This window comes from Bufo gargarizans, chromosome 6 (assembly GCF_014858855.1).
Source record: "Bufo gargarizans isolate SCDJY-AF-19 chromosome 6, ASM1485885v1, whole genome shotgun sequence".
Lineage (NCBI taxonomy): Eukaryota > Metazoa > Chordata > Amphibia > Anura > Bufonidae > Bufo > Bufo gargarizans.
Genome location: NC_058085.1, coordinates 5,213,789 through 5,229,398, shown reverse-complemented (window position 1 = coordinate 5,229,398; position 15,610 = coordinate 5,213,789). Strand labels below are relative to the sequence as shown.

Here is a 15,610-nt window from a genome sequence, read left to right as displayed (position 1 = left end):
AGTAGCCCCCTCAATTAGTGCTACCTTATAATAGTGTAGCCCCCTTAATTAGTGCCACCTTATAATAGTGTAGCCCCCTTAATTAGTGCCACCTTATAATAGTGTAGGCCCCTTAATTTGTGCCACCATTTAATAGTGTAGCCCCCTTAATTAGTGCCACCTTATAATAGTGTAGCCCCCTTAATTAGTGCCACCTTATAGTAGTGTAGCCCCCTAATTAGTGCCACCTTATAATAGTGTAGCCCCCTTAATTAGTGCCACCTTATAATAGTGTAGCCCCTTAGTGCTCCCTTACAATAGTGCCCCCCCTTAATTAGTGCCACCTTATAATCGTGTAACCCCCTTAATTAGTGCCACCTTATAATAGAGTAGCCCCCTCAATTAGTGCCACCTTATAACAGTGTAGCCCCCTTAATTAGTGCCACCTTATAATAGAGTAGCCCCCTCAATTAGTGCTACCTTATAATAGTGTAGCCCCCTTAATTAGTGCCACCTTATAATAGAGTAGCCCCCTCAATTAGTGCTACCTTATAATAGTGTAGCCCCCTTAATTAGTGCCACCTTATAATAGTGTAGCCCCCTTAATTAGTGCCACCTTATAATAGTGTAGGCCCCTTAATTAGTGCCACCATTTAATAGTGTAGCCCCCTTAATTAGTGCCACCTTATAATAGTGTAGCCCCCTTAATTAGTGCCACCTTATAGTAGTGTAGCCCCCTAATTAGTGCCACCTTATAATAGTGTAGCCCCCTTAATTAGTGCCACCTTATAATAGTGTAGCCCCTTAGTGCTCCCTTACAATAGTGCCCCCCTTAATTAGTGCCACCTTATAATCGTGTAGCCCCCTTAATTAGTGCCGCCTTATAATAGTGTAGATCCCTTAATTAGTGTCACCTTATAATAGCGTAGCCCCCTTAATTAGTGCCACCTTATAATAGCGTAGCCCCCATAATTAGTGCCACCTTATAATAGTGTAGCCCCAATAATTAGTGCCACCTTATAATAGTGTAGCCTCCTTAATTAGTGCCACCTTATAATAGTGTAGCCCCCTTAATTAGTGCCACCTTATAATAGTGTAGCCCCCTTAATTAGTGCCACTTTATAATAGTGTAGCCCCCTTAATTAGTGCCACCTTATAATAGTGTAGCCCCCTTAATTAGTGTCACCTTATAGTAGTGTAGCCCCCTTAATTAGTGCCACCTTATAATAGTGTAGCCCCTTAATTAGTGTCACCTTATAATAGTGTAGCCCCCTTAATTAGTGCCACCTTATAATAGTGTAGCCCCTTAGTGCTCCCTTACAATAGTGCCCCCCCCCCGATATCTGCCGGTGCTGCGATGGGTTCAGCCTCCAGTCCTGCTCGCCATTACATTACCTCACATTCATCCGTCTCCATTATTACATTTATGTACCTATTGGGTTTTGTTTGGGCTTTTTGCCACATATCTGAGCTCATCTGGAGACGTTACAGCATGAAACTCACCTCTCATAAACTAGGCCTCCTGCCAGGTTATTGTTAGAATGGTAGAAGCCGGCTCTCTGTAATTTATTGAAAGTGCAAATTATTGGACACAGAACACAGAAAGGCGACAAACGGACTGCGAATGAACCACTGTAATGTCTCAGAATACCAGTGGGAGAAAGGCCTTCAGGGCCAGAATGAAGAAGGACGTTCTAAGGAGCTTAGATAAGAAGACGTAATATTAACCTGATATAGCCCTAGCCAGCGAGCAGAGTGCACGAAGGGATAACGACCCACCGATGCCATGAAAATCATTAAATGGTCAAGTAGGACTCCCAGTGGTCATCAAATTTGGAGGCAAATTTATTTTCAAGCCCGTATTAAGCCGCGATTTGCATTGCAAGATCTTAGTGACAAGTCTCCATTGTCCACAGGTCTTTCCATTGCAGTCGTTCTCAATGGTTCCTGAGCATTATTTTGCATATCATTTGAACTTCCCTTATTTAGAAGACAGGATGAGAGCGGTGACCATCAACCCAACCTTTGTCATTCTGATGCCCGTTCTCTGTAACGGATTACATATTAGGGAAATGGATATGCAAAGGTTGTTTTGTAGCCTCCATATTAATTTCACTTCCCGATAAACACACACTACTTCCAACATGTTCATCAAATGTTCAAATACATTGGAATTCTTTACAAACGGTCCTAAAGACCCCAAAGTGCCCTATTTCTTTCATATGGCAATTATTAAGACATAACCTTTATATATGCATGTTTAAAAGTTTCCCAAAGCAAATGAAAAAGATTATTAAAACTATCACATGATTTTTGTGTATTTTTATGTCTATAATATATTTGCTCATATACCTCCAAGCCATTGAGCACGGGGCTAGTACCTGCGCACTCACTACCTGCTCCCTACTGGCTAGTCCTACTCTATATTGTTGTTAGATGAGTCTCATTAAGTTTCTCCATACACATCATGTGCAAACTGTACTTAAAAACTACTCAAACACTGCCCCCAACATGTTTCACCAGATGGATTAGCGTCATCAGTGTCCCCTGATGACGCTGATTGCCCGAATCCCCTGATGACGCCAGTCTATCTGGTGAAACATGTTAGGGGCAGTGTTTGAGTAGTTTTTAAGTACAGTTTGCACATGATGTGTATGGAGATACTTAATGAGACTCATCTAACAACATTATAGAGTAGGACTAGCCAGTAGGGAGCAGGTAGTGAGTACGCAGGTACTAGCCCCATGCTCAATGGCTTGGAGGTACGGTATATGAGCAAATATATTATAGACAAAAAAATACACAAACATCATGTGATAGTTTTAATATTCTTTATTTTTCATTTGTTTGGGCAAACTTTTAAACATGTATATATTAAAGGTTATGTCTAAATAATTGGCATATGAAAGAAATAGGGCACTTTTGGGTCTTTAGGACCGAAATTTGGTATAAAAAGCCTGTACATATGCCAAGGGCCTACAAGAGGATTGATGTTAGAATACATTGGATTTCTCTCAACAACTCTTGACATTTTTGGTGGGACCTGCCAACGATCTGATGGCATCCTTTTGGTTGACCCTTCAGCAGGCCTGGTTTGTGCCACTTATTTTCTTGGCTTCAGTTTACGCCAGTCTACCACCTCCAGAAGAACATTGGTTGAAAGATCTCACATCTATCAGCAGATTTAGCAGCCAGACTCTAATACTGAGTTTTGTCCCCGGAACAGAGCATCAATACCAGACCCAACCCATAGACCGAAGAAAGCAACCATGTTTCTCTAACCCTGGATATCCCCGTGTGTCATCTCAGACTTTGATGGCATATCACTACGATATACCATCAAAGTGACTTCTGAGAGCCACACCTATGTCTGAGGCACTGGAAAGTGAAGGAGAGAGCACCGCTCATGGGCAACGTGCTTTCCATTAATTTCTATGGGTGTTCCAAAAATAACCAAGCGAGGACACAAACAGATGGTCTCCAACCTTCATGTTCCAAACATCTCTTTGAAAAGAAAACTTGGCGCTAACCACCCCCTTATACTATGGCATGTAATGTGGCATGTGAGGAAGGTGACATGTTCTCCAACATAGTCTCCTGATGCTCACGCCAAGGACTGCATGAAGAGGAGCCTGCTCGGGGGGGGGGGGGGGGGGGCACAACTCTCAAAGTAAAGATTCTGTTTTTGTCGATAAAGTACAGACCCACCCCGAAAATGTATTGTTTCATCTCAGATACAGCAAGTGCTAACTTATACTTTGCCATCTGGCCCGCGTTCTGCTCATATTATGTCAACTTCCAGACAGTAATTGAAAGTAATGAACATGGCGTTGCGATGATCGGGGACCATTGATCATCCCAATATCTGAGGAGGACATGCAGATTTGTTGGGGGGTTGGCTTCACAATGCAACATTTGGTGAATACTGAAGAGTAGGGAGTTGACAGGACTGCTCGAGGAGCCTTGCAGTGCCAGCAGGCTTCTTCTACCTAAGGTTGGCACATTGACATACCAGTCCTCAGCAGTTTAGAAGCTATTAGGGTTGGACTGAATAGGTCCGTGGCCCAGCTGAGATTAATGGCGTTCGGGTCTGTTTTATATTATATAACAATCCAGTCATTCATCAGCCCTTGGCTCAGTACGCTTCATTCGCTTTAATGAGGGCAGGCGCTGGTAATGTGAGATCTGCTAGATTCCCAGCCTGGAGGATGCAGTATCCACCCAGAGACATTGTAATTACCTGACTTCTAACATGTGCATAATCGCTCATTGTGGAGGATATTAGTGGGAAAGCACTAACCAGTCATTAGTTCCATACATGATCTATACAAATCCAGCATCTGTGCACTTCATATTTATGATCGTATCCATTGTTCTACAGGAAAAATCTCCTGTTACCGAATGGAAACTATCAACAAGCAGGTTAGCTGCTGATGATGGATCTTATTCTGCCAATATCAGTTCAGTTTTACTAGAGTAAGCTCCTGATATATGGAAACTATCAACAAGCAGGTTAGCTGCTGATGATGGATCTTATTCTGCCAATATCAGTTCAGTTTTACTAGAGTAAGCTCCTGATATATGGAAACTATCAACAAGCAGGTTAGCTGCTGATGACGGATCTTATTCTGTCAATTTCAGTTCAGTTTTACTAGAGTTAGCTCCTGATATATGGAAACTATCAATAAGCATTTTAGCTGATGATTACGGATCTTGATTTGTCAGTTTCAGTTCAGTTGTACTAAAATAATGTCATGGAACCATGAACCAGACGTACAACAAGAGATAAGTGGAAAATAAGAAGGTTTTATTGAAGAGCAAGCCGTAAGCAAAGTCCGAACGGATGGCTAAACCGAAGCAGGGTCTTGCGGAGACAGAGGTCAGGAACCAGAAGGGTAGTCAGACGAAGCCAGGAACAGGAACCAACGGGGTAGTCAGACGAAGCCGGAATCAGGAACCAACAGGGTAGTCAGACGAAGCCGGAATCAGGAACCAACGGGGTAGTCAGACGAGGCCAGGATCAGGAACCAGAAGCAGCAGCAGTCTTGGAAGCATGTGAACACAGGAGGACCAAGCAAGGAACTGAAGCCACAGACCTCCTATATATATGAGCTGGGCATCCAGCTCCTCCCAGTGGGAAGGAGGAGCCGCAGGGTGGGAGGCTACAAGAAAACCCAGAAACCAAGATGGCCACCAGCACATGTCAAACGAAGGGAACAGCAAGGAGGTAAGACCATGACAGTACCTCCCCCTCAAGGGCCCCTCCTCCGCGGAGTAAGGAACGGTTTCTGAGGGAAGCGTGCGTGGAAGGCTCGGAGCAAGACAGGAGCATGGACATCTGCGGAGGGAACCCAGGAACGCTCCTCTGGACCATAACCACGCCAATGGACCAAAAACTGCACCCGGCCGCGGACCAGGCGTGAGTCCAGGATATTGCTCACCTCATACTCCTCACGATTGCCCACTTGGACCGGACGAGGCCGAGGAATCGAGGAAGTGAAACGATTACACACCAGTGGCTTCAACAGGGAGACATGAAACACGTTGGAGATCCGCATGCCAGGAGGAAGCGCAAGGGCATAGGCTACCGGGTTTACCCTGCGAAGCACTCGGAAGGGACCAACAAAGCGAGGCGCCAGCTTGGGAGTGGGCACTCGAAGGTTGAGGTTGCGGGTGGACAACCATACGCGGTCTCCGACCTGGTAGGAAGGAGCGGGCGCTCGTCTGCGATCAGCCTGGAGTTTCTGGCGCTGCGCAGAGACCTCAAGGGACTTCTGGATCTGTACCCAAGAAGCACGTAGGACGGAAAGGTGATCCTCCACAGCCGGAATATCCTGGGGAGAGAATACCTCCGGTAACACGGCAGGTTGGAACCCATAATTGGCCATGAAGGGAGACGTCCCAGAGGAAGAGTTCACCGCCGTGTTCCTGGCAAACTCAGCCCAAGGCAGGAGGTCAACCCAATTGTCTTGGTGATCGGAGACATAGCAACGAAGGAATTGCTCCAAGGCCTGATTGGATCGTTCTGCGGCCCCATTGGACTGAGGGTGGTAGGCCGAGGAGAAAGAGAGATGAATCCCCAACTGGGAGCAAAAGGCGCGCCAGAACCTGGACACAAACTGACTCCCCCGATCCGACACAATCTCCTTGGGCAAACCGTGCAACCGGAAGACCTCCCTGGCAAAAATCGAGGCCAACTCTTGTGCAGAGGGTAACTTCTTGAGAGGAACACAGTGGCACATTTTGGAAAACCGATCCACAATCATGAGAATGACCGTATGGCCTCGGGATGCAGGGAGGTCCACAATGAAATCCATCCCCAGGTGTGACCATGGACGCTCCCCGGTGGCTATGGGTTGCAAAAGGCCCAACGGAAGGTGCCGAGGGGACTTACTCTGGGCACAAACGGAGCATGCCGCTACATATGCGGCGATGTCGGAACGTAGAGAAGGCCACCAGAACAGACGTGAAACCGCCCAGGACAGCTGATTCTTTCCAGGGTGCCCCGCGGCCTTGGAGTTATGGTAGGTTCGCAACAACCGAGTGCGCAACTCCTCAGGCACAAAACATCTGCCGTTGGGTCTCCCAGAGGGAGCACCAGATTGAGCCGCCAAAATCTGCTCACCCAGAGGAGAAGTCAGGCTGGTGCGAATAGCGGCCAGGATCTGATTCGGGGGTATGACCGTAGTCGGAATCGACTCCTCCCCGGACAGCTCGGAGTACTGCCGTGATAAGGCATCCGCTCTGATGTTCTTGGAGCCGGGTAGGTAGGAGACCACGTAATTAAAACGTGACAAGAACAGAGCCCATCTGGCCTGACGTGGTGTCAATCTCTTGGCCTCAGAGAGGTAGGTCAGATTCTTGTGGTCCGTCAGGATGAGAACCGGAACCACCGAGCCCTCGAGCAAGTGCCTCCATTCTTTAAGGGCCTGCACGATGGCCAATAACTCCCTGTCACCAATCTGATAGTTGCACTCCGCGGAAGACAGTTTCCGGGAGTAAAACCCACAAGGAAGCAGAGGACCCTCTGGTGTTCTACGCTGAGACAGGAGGGCGCCTACTCCCGTCTCAGACGCGTCCACCTCGAGGACAAAAGGCAACCCAGGGTTGGGATGCGACAGAATCGGAGCCGACACAAAGGCGGACTTTAGAGCCTCAAAAGCTCGGATGGCCTCGAGCGGCCAGACCTGAGGATTACTGCCCTTCCTGGTCAGATCCGTGAGAGGCTTGGCTAGCATGGAAAAGTCCCTGATGAACTTCCGATAATAATTGGCGAAGCCCAAAAAGCGCTGCAGGGCACGAAGCCCACTGGGCTGGGGCCACTGTAAGACAGCCGAAACCTTCTCAGGATCCATGGAGAACCCCTCAGCGGAAATGATGTAACCTAAGAAGGTTACCTGGGATCGGTGAAATTCGCATTTCTCAAGCTTACCGAACAGCTTGTTCTCTCGTAAGCGTTGCAACACTCGTCTGACATCCAGAATGTGGGCCTCCATGGATGCAGAATATACCAAGATGTCATCCAAATAGACCACCACACACTGCTGCAACAGGTCACGGAAAACATCGTTGATGAATTCCTGGAAGACTGCGGGCGCATTGCACAACCCAAAGGGCATAACCAAGGATTCATAATGACCGGTCCTGGTGTTAAACGCGGTCTTCCACTCATCGCCCGCCTTGATCCTTACCAGGTTATATGCCGCCCTCAGGTCGAGTTTGGTAAAGACCGTGGCCCCTTTGAGGCGATCGAACAGCTCGGAAATCAAGGGTATCGGGTAAGCGTTCTTGATCGTGATGCGATTGAGACCCCTGTAATCGATGCAAGGCCTCAACTCGCCGCCCTTCTTTTTCACAAAGAAAAATCCAGCCCCTGCCGGGGACGAGGATTTGCGAATGTGTCCGCGTGAAAGCGCCTCCCTCACATACTCCTCCATGGCCTCATTCTCCGCTACCGACAGTGGATAGACTTTGCCACGAGGAGGAACGGCACCGGATTGTAACTCTATGGCACAATCGTATGGGCGGTGCGGAGGTAGGGCAACCGCGCGCACCTTATCGAATACATCCCGGTACTCTTCGTATTCAGGAGGCAACAGAGAGTCCGAGGAAGTACACAGCAACTTGACAGGCCCATGGATGCAACTAGCCCCACACTGCGGTGACCACGAGAGGATCTCGACCGATCTCCAATCGAAAGTCGGATTATGCTTCTGGAGCCAGGGGTACCCCAAGACCACCGAGTAGTGTGGAGACGAAATAACCTGGAGACAGACCGACTCTCTGTGAACGGCACCAATGGCTATCCCCACTGGAAGGGTCTCATGAGTCACGTGTGGCGGCAGAAGGGGTCTGCCGTCTATCGCCTCAAGAGCCAGTGGGGAACCTCGAGGCTGCAGAGGAATGGAATTGGCGGCAACGAACACTCTATCAATGAACAAACCACCAGCACCAGAGTCCACCAACGCCTGGGTCGTCACCGAGCCCCCGACCCAGGAGAGGACAACCGTGATCAGTGGTTTGTCAACACGGGAAACCGGGGACGAGGAGACTCCACCCAAGATCTGCCCCCGACAGGACCTCAGGTGCGAGCGTTCTCCCGGACGGTTCGGACATGCCAACCGAAAATGCCCACCGAGACCACAGTACATGCATCGGCCCTCGCGTCTCCGGAGTACCCTCTCCCCCTCAGACAGGCGAGCAAACCCCCGCTGCATGGGTTCACCCCCAGACAAGTCATCCCCAGGAGGCGTGGGAGGAGAGGGAGGCACGGGTGGGACAGCAAACGTAGGCGCCAATCTGTTAGGAGACCTCCGCAGGCTCTCCTTAAAGGAAGGTCTCTCCCTGAGTCTGGTGTCAATCAAAATCAGGAAAGAAATAAGAGACTCGAGCTCCACTGGTAGGTCCTTAGCTGCAACCTCATCCTTCAAGGCATCCGAGAGACCATGAGAGAAAGCAGCGACCAGAGCCTCATTATTCCAGCCCACCTCTGCTGCCAGGGTACGAAACTCAATGGCGTATTCAGCTACGGATCGTGAACCCTGTCTGATGGACATAAGGAGCTTCGCAGCAGAGGCAGCACGAGCCGGCACATCGAATACCTTCCGAAGAGAAGCAACAAAACCGGAAAACTCGGCAACCACCGGATTGTTGTTCTCCCATAAAGGGCTGGCCCAGGCCAAGGCCTTGTCCGAGAGCAGCGAGATCAAGAAGCCCACCCTTGATCTCTCAGTAGGAAAGGCATGTGGCAGCAACTCGAAGTAAATGCCCACCTGGTTAAGGAAACCTCGGCACTGAGTTGGCTCTCCCCCAAAGCGCTGTGGAAGGGGGGCAGAACCGGTCATACCCTGAAACACCACAGGCGCAGCAACAGGTGTCAGGGTAGACTCTGGCGCAACAACCGGAGCGGCAGTAGGAGCGGGCCCAGGAGCGACAACCGACCCATCGGCAACGGAAGCTAAATGAGCCGTGCGTTCAAGCAGGGTTTGCAACGCCACAGCGAACCGACCCAACAGGTGATCCTGCTGATCAAGTCTGGCAACCAGCGTAGGTAGCGAGGGTGGCCCTGTACCGTCAGAATTCATGGCTTGGTCCTAATGTCATGGAACCATGAACCAGACGTACAACAAGAGATAAGTGGAAAATAAGAAGATTTTATTGAAGAGCAAGCCGTAAGCAAAGTCCGAACGGATGGCTAAACCGAAGCAGGGTCTTGCGGAGACAGAGGTCAGGAACCAGAAGGGTAGTCAGACGAAGCCAGGAACAGGAACCAACGGGGTAGTCAGACGAAGCCGGAATCAGGAACCAACAGGGTAGTCAGACGAAGCCGGAATCAGGAACCAACGGGGTAGTCAGACGAGGCCAGGATCAGGAACCAGAAGCAGCAGCAGTCTTGGAAGCATGTGAACACAGGAGGACCAAGCAAGGAACTGAAGCCACAGACCTCCTATATATATGAGCTGGGCATCCAGCTCCTCCCAGTGGGAAGGAGGAGCCGCAGGGTGGGAGGCTACAAGAAAACCCAGAAACCAAGATGGCCACCAGCACATGTCAAACGAAGGGAACAGCAAGGAGGTAAGACCATGACAAATAAGCTCTTACTATATGGAAACTATCAACAAGTGGGTTAGCTGCTGATGACGGATCCTGTTTTGTCAGTTTAGTTTTACTTAAGTAAGGTCCTCTTACTATATTTAAACTATCAACAAGCAAGTAAGCTGCTGATTATGGATCTTATTTTGTCAGTTTTGGTTGTTTCACTAAGCTCCTCTTTCTATTAGGAAACTATAAACAAGGGGGTTAGCTGCTGATGACAGATCTTATTTTTGTCACTTTAAGTTCAGTTGTACTAGAGTAAGCTCCTGATATATGGAAACTATCAACAAGCAGGTTAGCTGCTGATGACGGATCTTATTCTGTCAATTTCAATTCAGTTTTACTAGAGTTAGCTCCTGATATATGGAAACTATCAACAAGCAGGTTAGCTGCTGATGACGGATCTTATTCTGTTAATTTCAGTTCAGTTTTACTAGAGTTAGCTCCTGATATATGGAAACTATCAATAAGCATTTTAGCTGATGATTGTGGATCTTGATTTGTCAGTTTCAGTTCAGTTGTACTAAAATAAGCTCTTACTATATGGAAACTATTAACAAGTGGGTTAGCTGCTGCTGACTGATCCTGTTTTGTCAGTTCAGTTTTACTTAAGTAAGGTCCAAGCAAGTAAGCTGCTGATTATGGATCTTATTTTGTCAGTTTTGGTTGTTTCACTAAGCTCCTCTTTCTATTAGGAAACTATAAACAAGGGGGTTAGCTGCTGATGACAGATCTTATTTTGTCACTTTAAGTTCAGTTGTACTAGAGTAAACTAATGTTACAATATGGAAATTATCAACAAGAAGGTTAACTGATGAAGAATCTTATTTTGTCAGTTTAGCTTTACTAGAGTAATCAACTATTTCTATATGGAAACAATCAACAAGCGGGTTAGCTGCTGATGACTGATCTTATTTTGTCAATTTCACTAGAGTAAGCTCCTGTTAATATATCATAAGGTCCCCAGTATTTGGACCTTTCCTGGGAGAAGGTTTTTTTTGTGGGAACACGTGTGATGAGGCAGAACGGACGGTGCGGAGCACAAGAAACCATAGAGGTCGTCGAAGATGTGGATACTACCCTAAGACTTGTTGGTAGCCCCAGTGTGTCCAACCTCCTAGAAATTCGAGACACCGGACCTGACAATCTATTGTTGTTTTCTCCTTGAGCCTGCAGACAATGATGTATTCTTAGTGATGGAGTCTTTTACAATAAATTTTTTCTGTTTTTTAGGATTCCAACCTCACGTTGTACACAAGCAAGCCCGACCTAACGCCATGCTTCCAGCAGACGGTCGTTGCCTGGATCCCCTGCATCTACCTCTGGGTCATACTGCCATTTTATACTATTTATTTAAAATATAACAGGAGGGGATATATTGTGCTGTCGATGCTGAGCAAAGCCAAGACGGTAAGGATTGTTTGGTCTTCCATAGTATGTGTAGGTGGGGAATGGGAACATCACCATAGATAAGACCTAACAATTGTTATCATTGGTTCCTGTTTTGCAGCTTTTCGGGGTGCTGCTCTGGTGCGTGTGTTGGGCCGACCTGTTTTATTCTTTCCATAGCCTCATACAGAACGAGCTTCCACCTCCAGTCTACTTTGTCACCCCACTCATAGTCGGGATTACTATGGTTTGTATCAAGCTAATTTCTAACGCATGGTTTTGTAGACTTAGGGGTCTAGTTTTAAAAAGTTTCAGGGTCAACATCCACATTAATGTTCACACATATGTCTAAGAGCCTCAGCCAGATACTGTAGATATTGATGTCATTGGTGATATGGATCCACCTGGGGTCTCACTGGCAGTACTAGAGTTGACAAAGTGGACATGTCATCAGAATCTCTCAGTAGTGCAGCCTCAGGCCTGTGACATCAATCAGTCTGGATGGAAGGAAAATATTAAGAGAGAGCCTCCTCCGATTTGGTGGTTCCATAAAAGAGTATTATGTGAGCTCCAGAAATCTCCAATCAGCACTGAAGGGTAGGGAAGTCCTTTCTCTGACATGAGATTGGTGGAAAGCCCGTGACTTTTTTGCTTTCTTTTGCAGATCGCGGCAACAATACTTATCCAGTACGAAAGGCTGAAGGGTGTCCGGTCTTCAGGGGTGTTGACAATATTTTGGTTCCTTGCAACACTGTGTGCCATTGTACCGTTCCGCTCCAAGCTCATGTCTTCAAGCAGTGAGGTAACGGAATGGGATTGTAGTCACCTGAAGATTTTATTGCTATTACTTATCCCATCTCATGAACCATGTCTCGTATTTTCCCTGTGTTTAGGGCATCACGGACAGATTCCGCTTCACCACGTTTTTTATTTATTTCTCTTTGCTTGTGGTGGAGCTTATTCTTTGCTGCTTCAAAGAGGCGCGACCTTTCTTCTCTCCCATCAGCTCGGACTGTGTGAGTCCATATTCACTACTGATCTACAATTGGCTATTGGTTTAGAAACCCACTCTGAATGTCATTTAAATCTTCTCCTCAGAATCCCTGCCCCGAATCAGACGCGAGTTTCCTATCAAGATTAATATTCTGGTGGTTCACCAAGTAAGTAATATGAAATCATAATTAGCCTTAACTGCATAAGCGGGAGACTTTCCCCGGTCCATCTGTGATTGTTTGACTGCCTTTTACCTGCCCATCAGTGACTGCCTTGAGACCATCTTCACTCATCAGGGATTGTTTGACAACCTTAAGTCATATACCCACCAGCCAGTGACAGGCTTAAGACCTTCTTCACCCATTACTGAATGATTGAAAGCCTTGAGATCTTCCCTTGCCCATCCCAGCTTTGAGAGTTCCCCCCACCCATCAGCAGTAGATTGACAGTCTTACTTTCATGAGCCGGAGACCTTCTCCCACCAACAAGGAGTGAAAGTTCTATCTTTATCATCTCCTCGTGACAGCTTTTAGACAATCCCCCAGCCATTAGTGAGTGAATGTCAACCTTGAGCTATTCCCCTCCAATTCGGGATAGTTTGACAGAATTGACATGTCTACCACCATCAGTGACAGCTTTAATACCTTCCCCGTCCCATCAGTGAGTGACTGACCACCTTGAGACCTCCCCTGCCCATCGGTGGTTGGTTGACAGCCTTATTTTCAATGGATAGGAGATACCCCACCTACAAAGAGTGTCAGTCTCTCGTTATCTGCTTCTGAAGGCCTTGAAAATGTCTGATTTTCTGATTTTGATATTTCCTGTTCACTTAGGATGGCAATACTGGGCTACAAAAGACCTCTGGAAGACAAGGATCTTTGGTCTTTGAATGAAGATAACACATCTAAAATAGTAGTGTCCAAACTGGTAAAAGAATGGGAAAAAGAGATCAACAAGATAAGGTATTTTTTATATCATGTAGCTGATCAACCTGCAAGATCGCCCAAGTCTTTACTAACCTTCTTGCAGATATCTTGGCTTGACAATTCCCATGTAGGTATCAGCCCTTCTAATGCATTAGAAAAGATGACCTATGTTTTGAACCTCAGATTCATCGAAGGACATCAAAACAAAGACAGACGTCTTATAAGCAACCAGGGTTGTAAGGGGCACATGGCAAATTTTTGAATGCACCCCCACAAGCAACTTCACAGAAACCCCTCTCCAATGGCTGGTCAAGAGCACCTACACCCTCCTACACACTCAATAGTTATGCTCTTTTAGTGCCCCTTCACAGTAGCATCATAGCAGTTACATATGTTCCATTAGTGCTCCCACACAGTAGTTATGCCCGCTCCACAGTAGCGAGTCTTCTTAGTGGCCCCTTGGCAGTAGCTTTCTCCCCTGATGTCACTGCATCATGCCTGACAGGCAGGGGAATGAGACCTTTCCCTTCATGGACAGACATCCATTACACCCTGGGCCCCATAGCAGACACTATGGCTGCTACATCGGTAGTTCCGTTTCTGAGAGTACCACTGTTAATACATCACAACATCCAGGCCATATGAGGACTTCATTCACATAGTAATACTGTGTTGGTTTGGGTCTTGCGAAAACTGTCCATTTGTCCTTCTTTCTGGCCAGTATAGAACGAGCATGGGTTTTATGATTTCCCCTAATTCTTTCATGTTGTAGGGCAAGCGAGGTAAAGCTCCCCAAGACTGAGGAGGTAGAGCTTAACCACGTGGATGAAAAAATCACTGAGTGCGATGTCCTGATCGAGAGCACCAAAAAGAAGATAGAGCGTACCTTCTTAAAGATTCTGCTGAAGATCTTTGGCCCTTTCTTTTTAATCGGTTCCGCATTGAAGTTGTTTCAGGACCTCTTGTCTTTTGTGAACCCTCAGTTACTAGGGTACGTTCACCCAACTTTATCTATGAGGTGGAGACCATTATGATAATCGGAGAAGTAGTTTTATTGTTATTACTATGTGGAATCAATCTATGGTCATGACTGATTCATCATATCAATGATCAATGCTTCTGTCCCTTTATAGGGAATTTATTCCAGGCTTTTCCACAATGGAACATAACAAAAAAGTAGGTCTTCTACTGGATGTGGACATGAGTTCCTTATGTTTGTACAAATCTTATCCTCCAGGATTCTCATTGACTTCATTAACAATGAACAAGCTCCGTCATGGTGGGGATTCTGTATAGCGGCTTTGATGTTCTTCACCTCTGTAACCCAAACATTGTTCCTCCACCAACATTTCCAGTATAGCTTGGTCACTGGGATGCGGCTGAGAAGTGCTATCACTGGCATCATATATAGAAAGGTGAGATCCACCAAATGACAAATCTGTGGGTTCCTCAGCCCCCCCCCCCCCCATGATTAGTGGACATCTCTTGTAGATTCTGCCATATGCTGGCCAGAGAGGTCCCATTATTTCTCATGAAGGTATACTGGACTCCCACTGGGGACAAGCATTGCCAGACATGTCTGACAACGCCCTATCCGATAACTATTATTTAGTGGGTGGCCATCCTGTTTGCTCCTTGTGTAGGGTCTCTGCCTCTGGAATTAAATGTCTACAGTCTAGGACCTCACTTCGATATCGTTTTCTTGTTTTCCTCAGTCGCTGGTCATCACAAATGCTGCAAAACGTTCCGCTACGGTTGGAGAAATTGTCAACTTGATGTCAGTGGATGCTCAGCGTATCCAGGACCTGACCACTTACCTCAACATGCTGTGGTCGGCCCCTCTACAGATCTTCCTGGCACTTTACTTTTTGTGGCGGGTAAAACACTGATGGATAGAACTGATAGAACCGATGGATGGAACTGACACAGATAGAGCTCATAGATAGAACTAATATATTGAACTAACAGAACTAATGTATAGAACTAATGGACAGAACGAATAGATAGAACTAATTGCACTGAAGCACAGAACTGATAGAAAGGATTAAAAACAGAACTAATAGAACTAATGCACTGAACTGATAGATAGAACTGATAAATAGAACAGATGGATAGAAGTGATAGAACCGGTGGATAGGACTATCAGATAGAGCTCATAGAACTAATGTATAGAACTAATAAATTAATGGACAGAACGAATAGATAGAACTAATTGCACTGATGGACAG

At 46.8% G+C, this 15,610-nt stretch overlaps 1 protein-coding gene across 1 annotated transcript in view; it reads left to right on the top strand.

Moving 5' to 3' along the window:
- The window catches only part of ABCC3 (ATP binding cassette subfamily C member 3), an 81,092-nt gene that overhangs the window by 33,046 nt on the left and 32,436 nt on the right, over positions 1–15,610 (top strand). Inside the window, exons 2-10 of the mRNA XM_044296227.1 lie at positions 11,308–11,484; positions 11,585–11,710; positions 12,128–12,265; positions 12,357–12,479; positions 12,562–12,623; positions 13,290–13,418; positions 14,155–14,373; positions 14,620–14,797; positions 15,098–15,259. Coding sequence (XP_044152162.1) covers positions 11,308–11,484; positions 11,585–11,710; positions 12,128–12,265; positions 12,357–12,479; positions 12,562–12,623; positions 13,290–13,418; positions 14,155–14,373; positions 14,620–14,797; positions 15,098–15,259 — 1,314 coding nt within the window. The remainder of the gene's footprint in view (positions 1–11,307; positions 11,485–11,584; positions 11,711–12,127; positions 12,266–12,356; positions 12,480–12,561; positions 12,624–13,289; positions 13,419–14,154; positions 14,374–14,619; positions 14,798–15,097; positions 15,260–15,610) is intronic.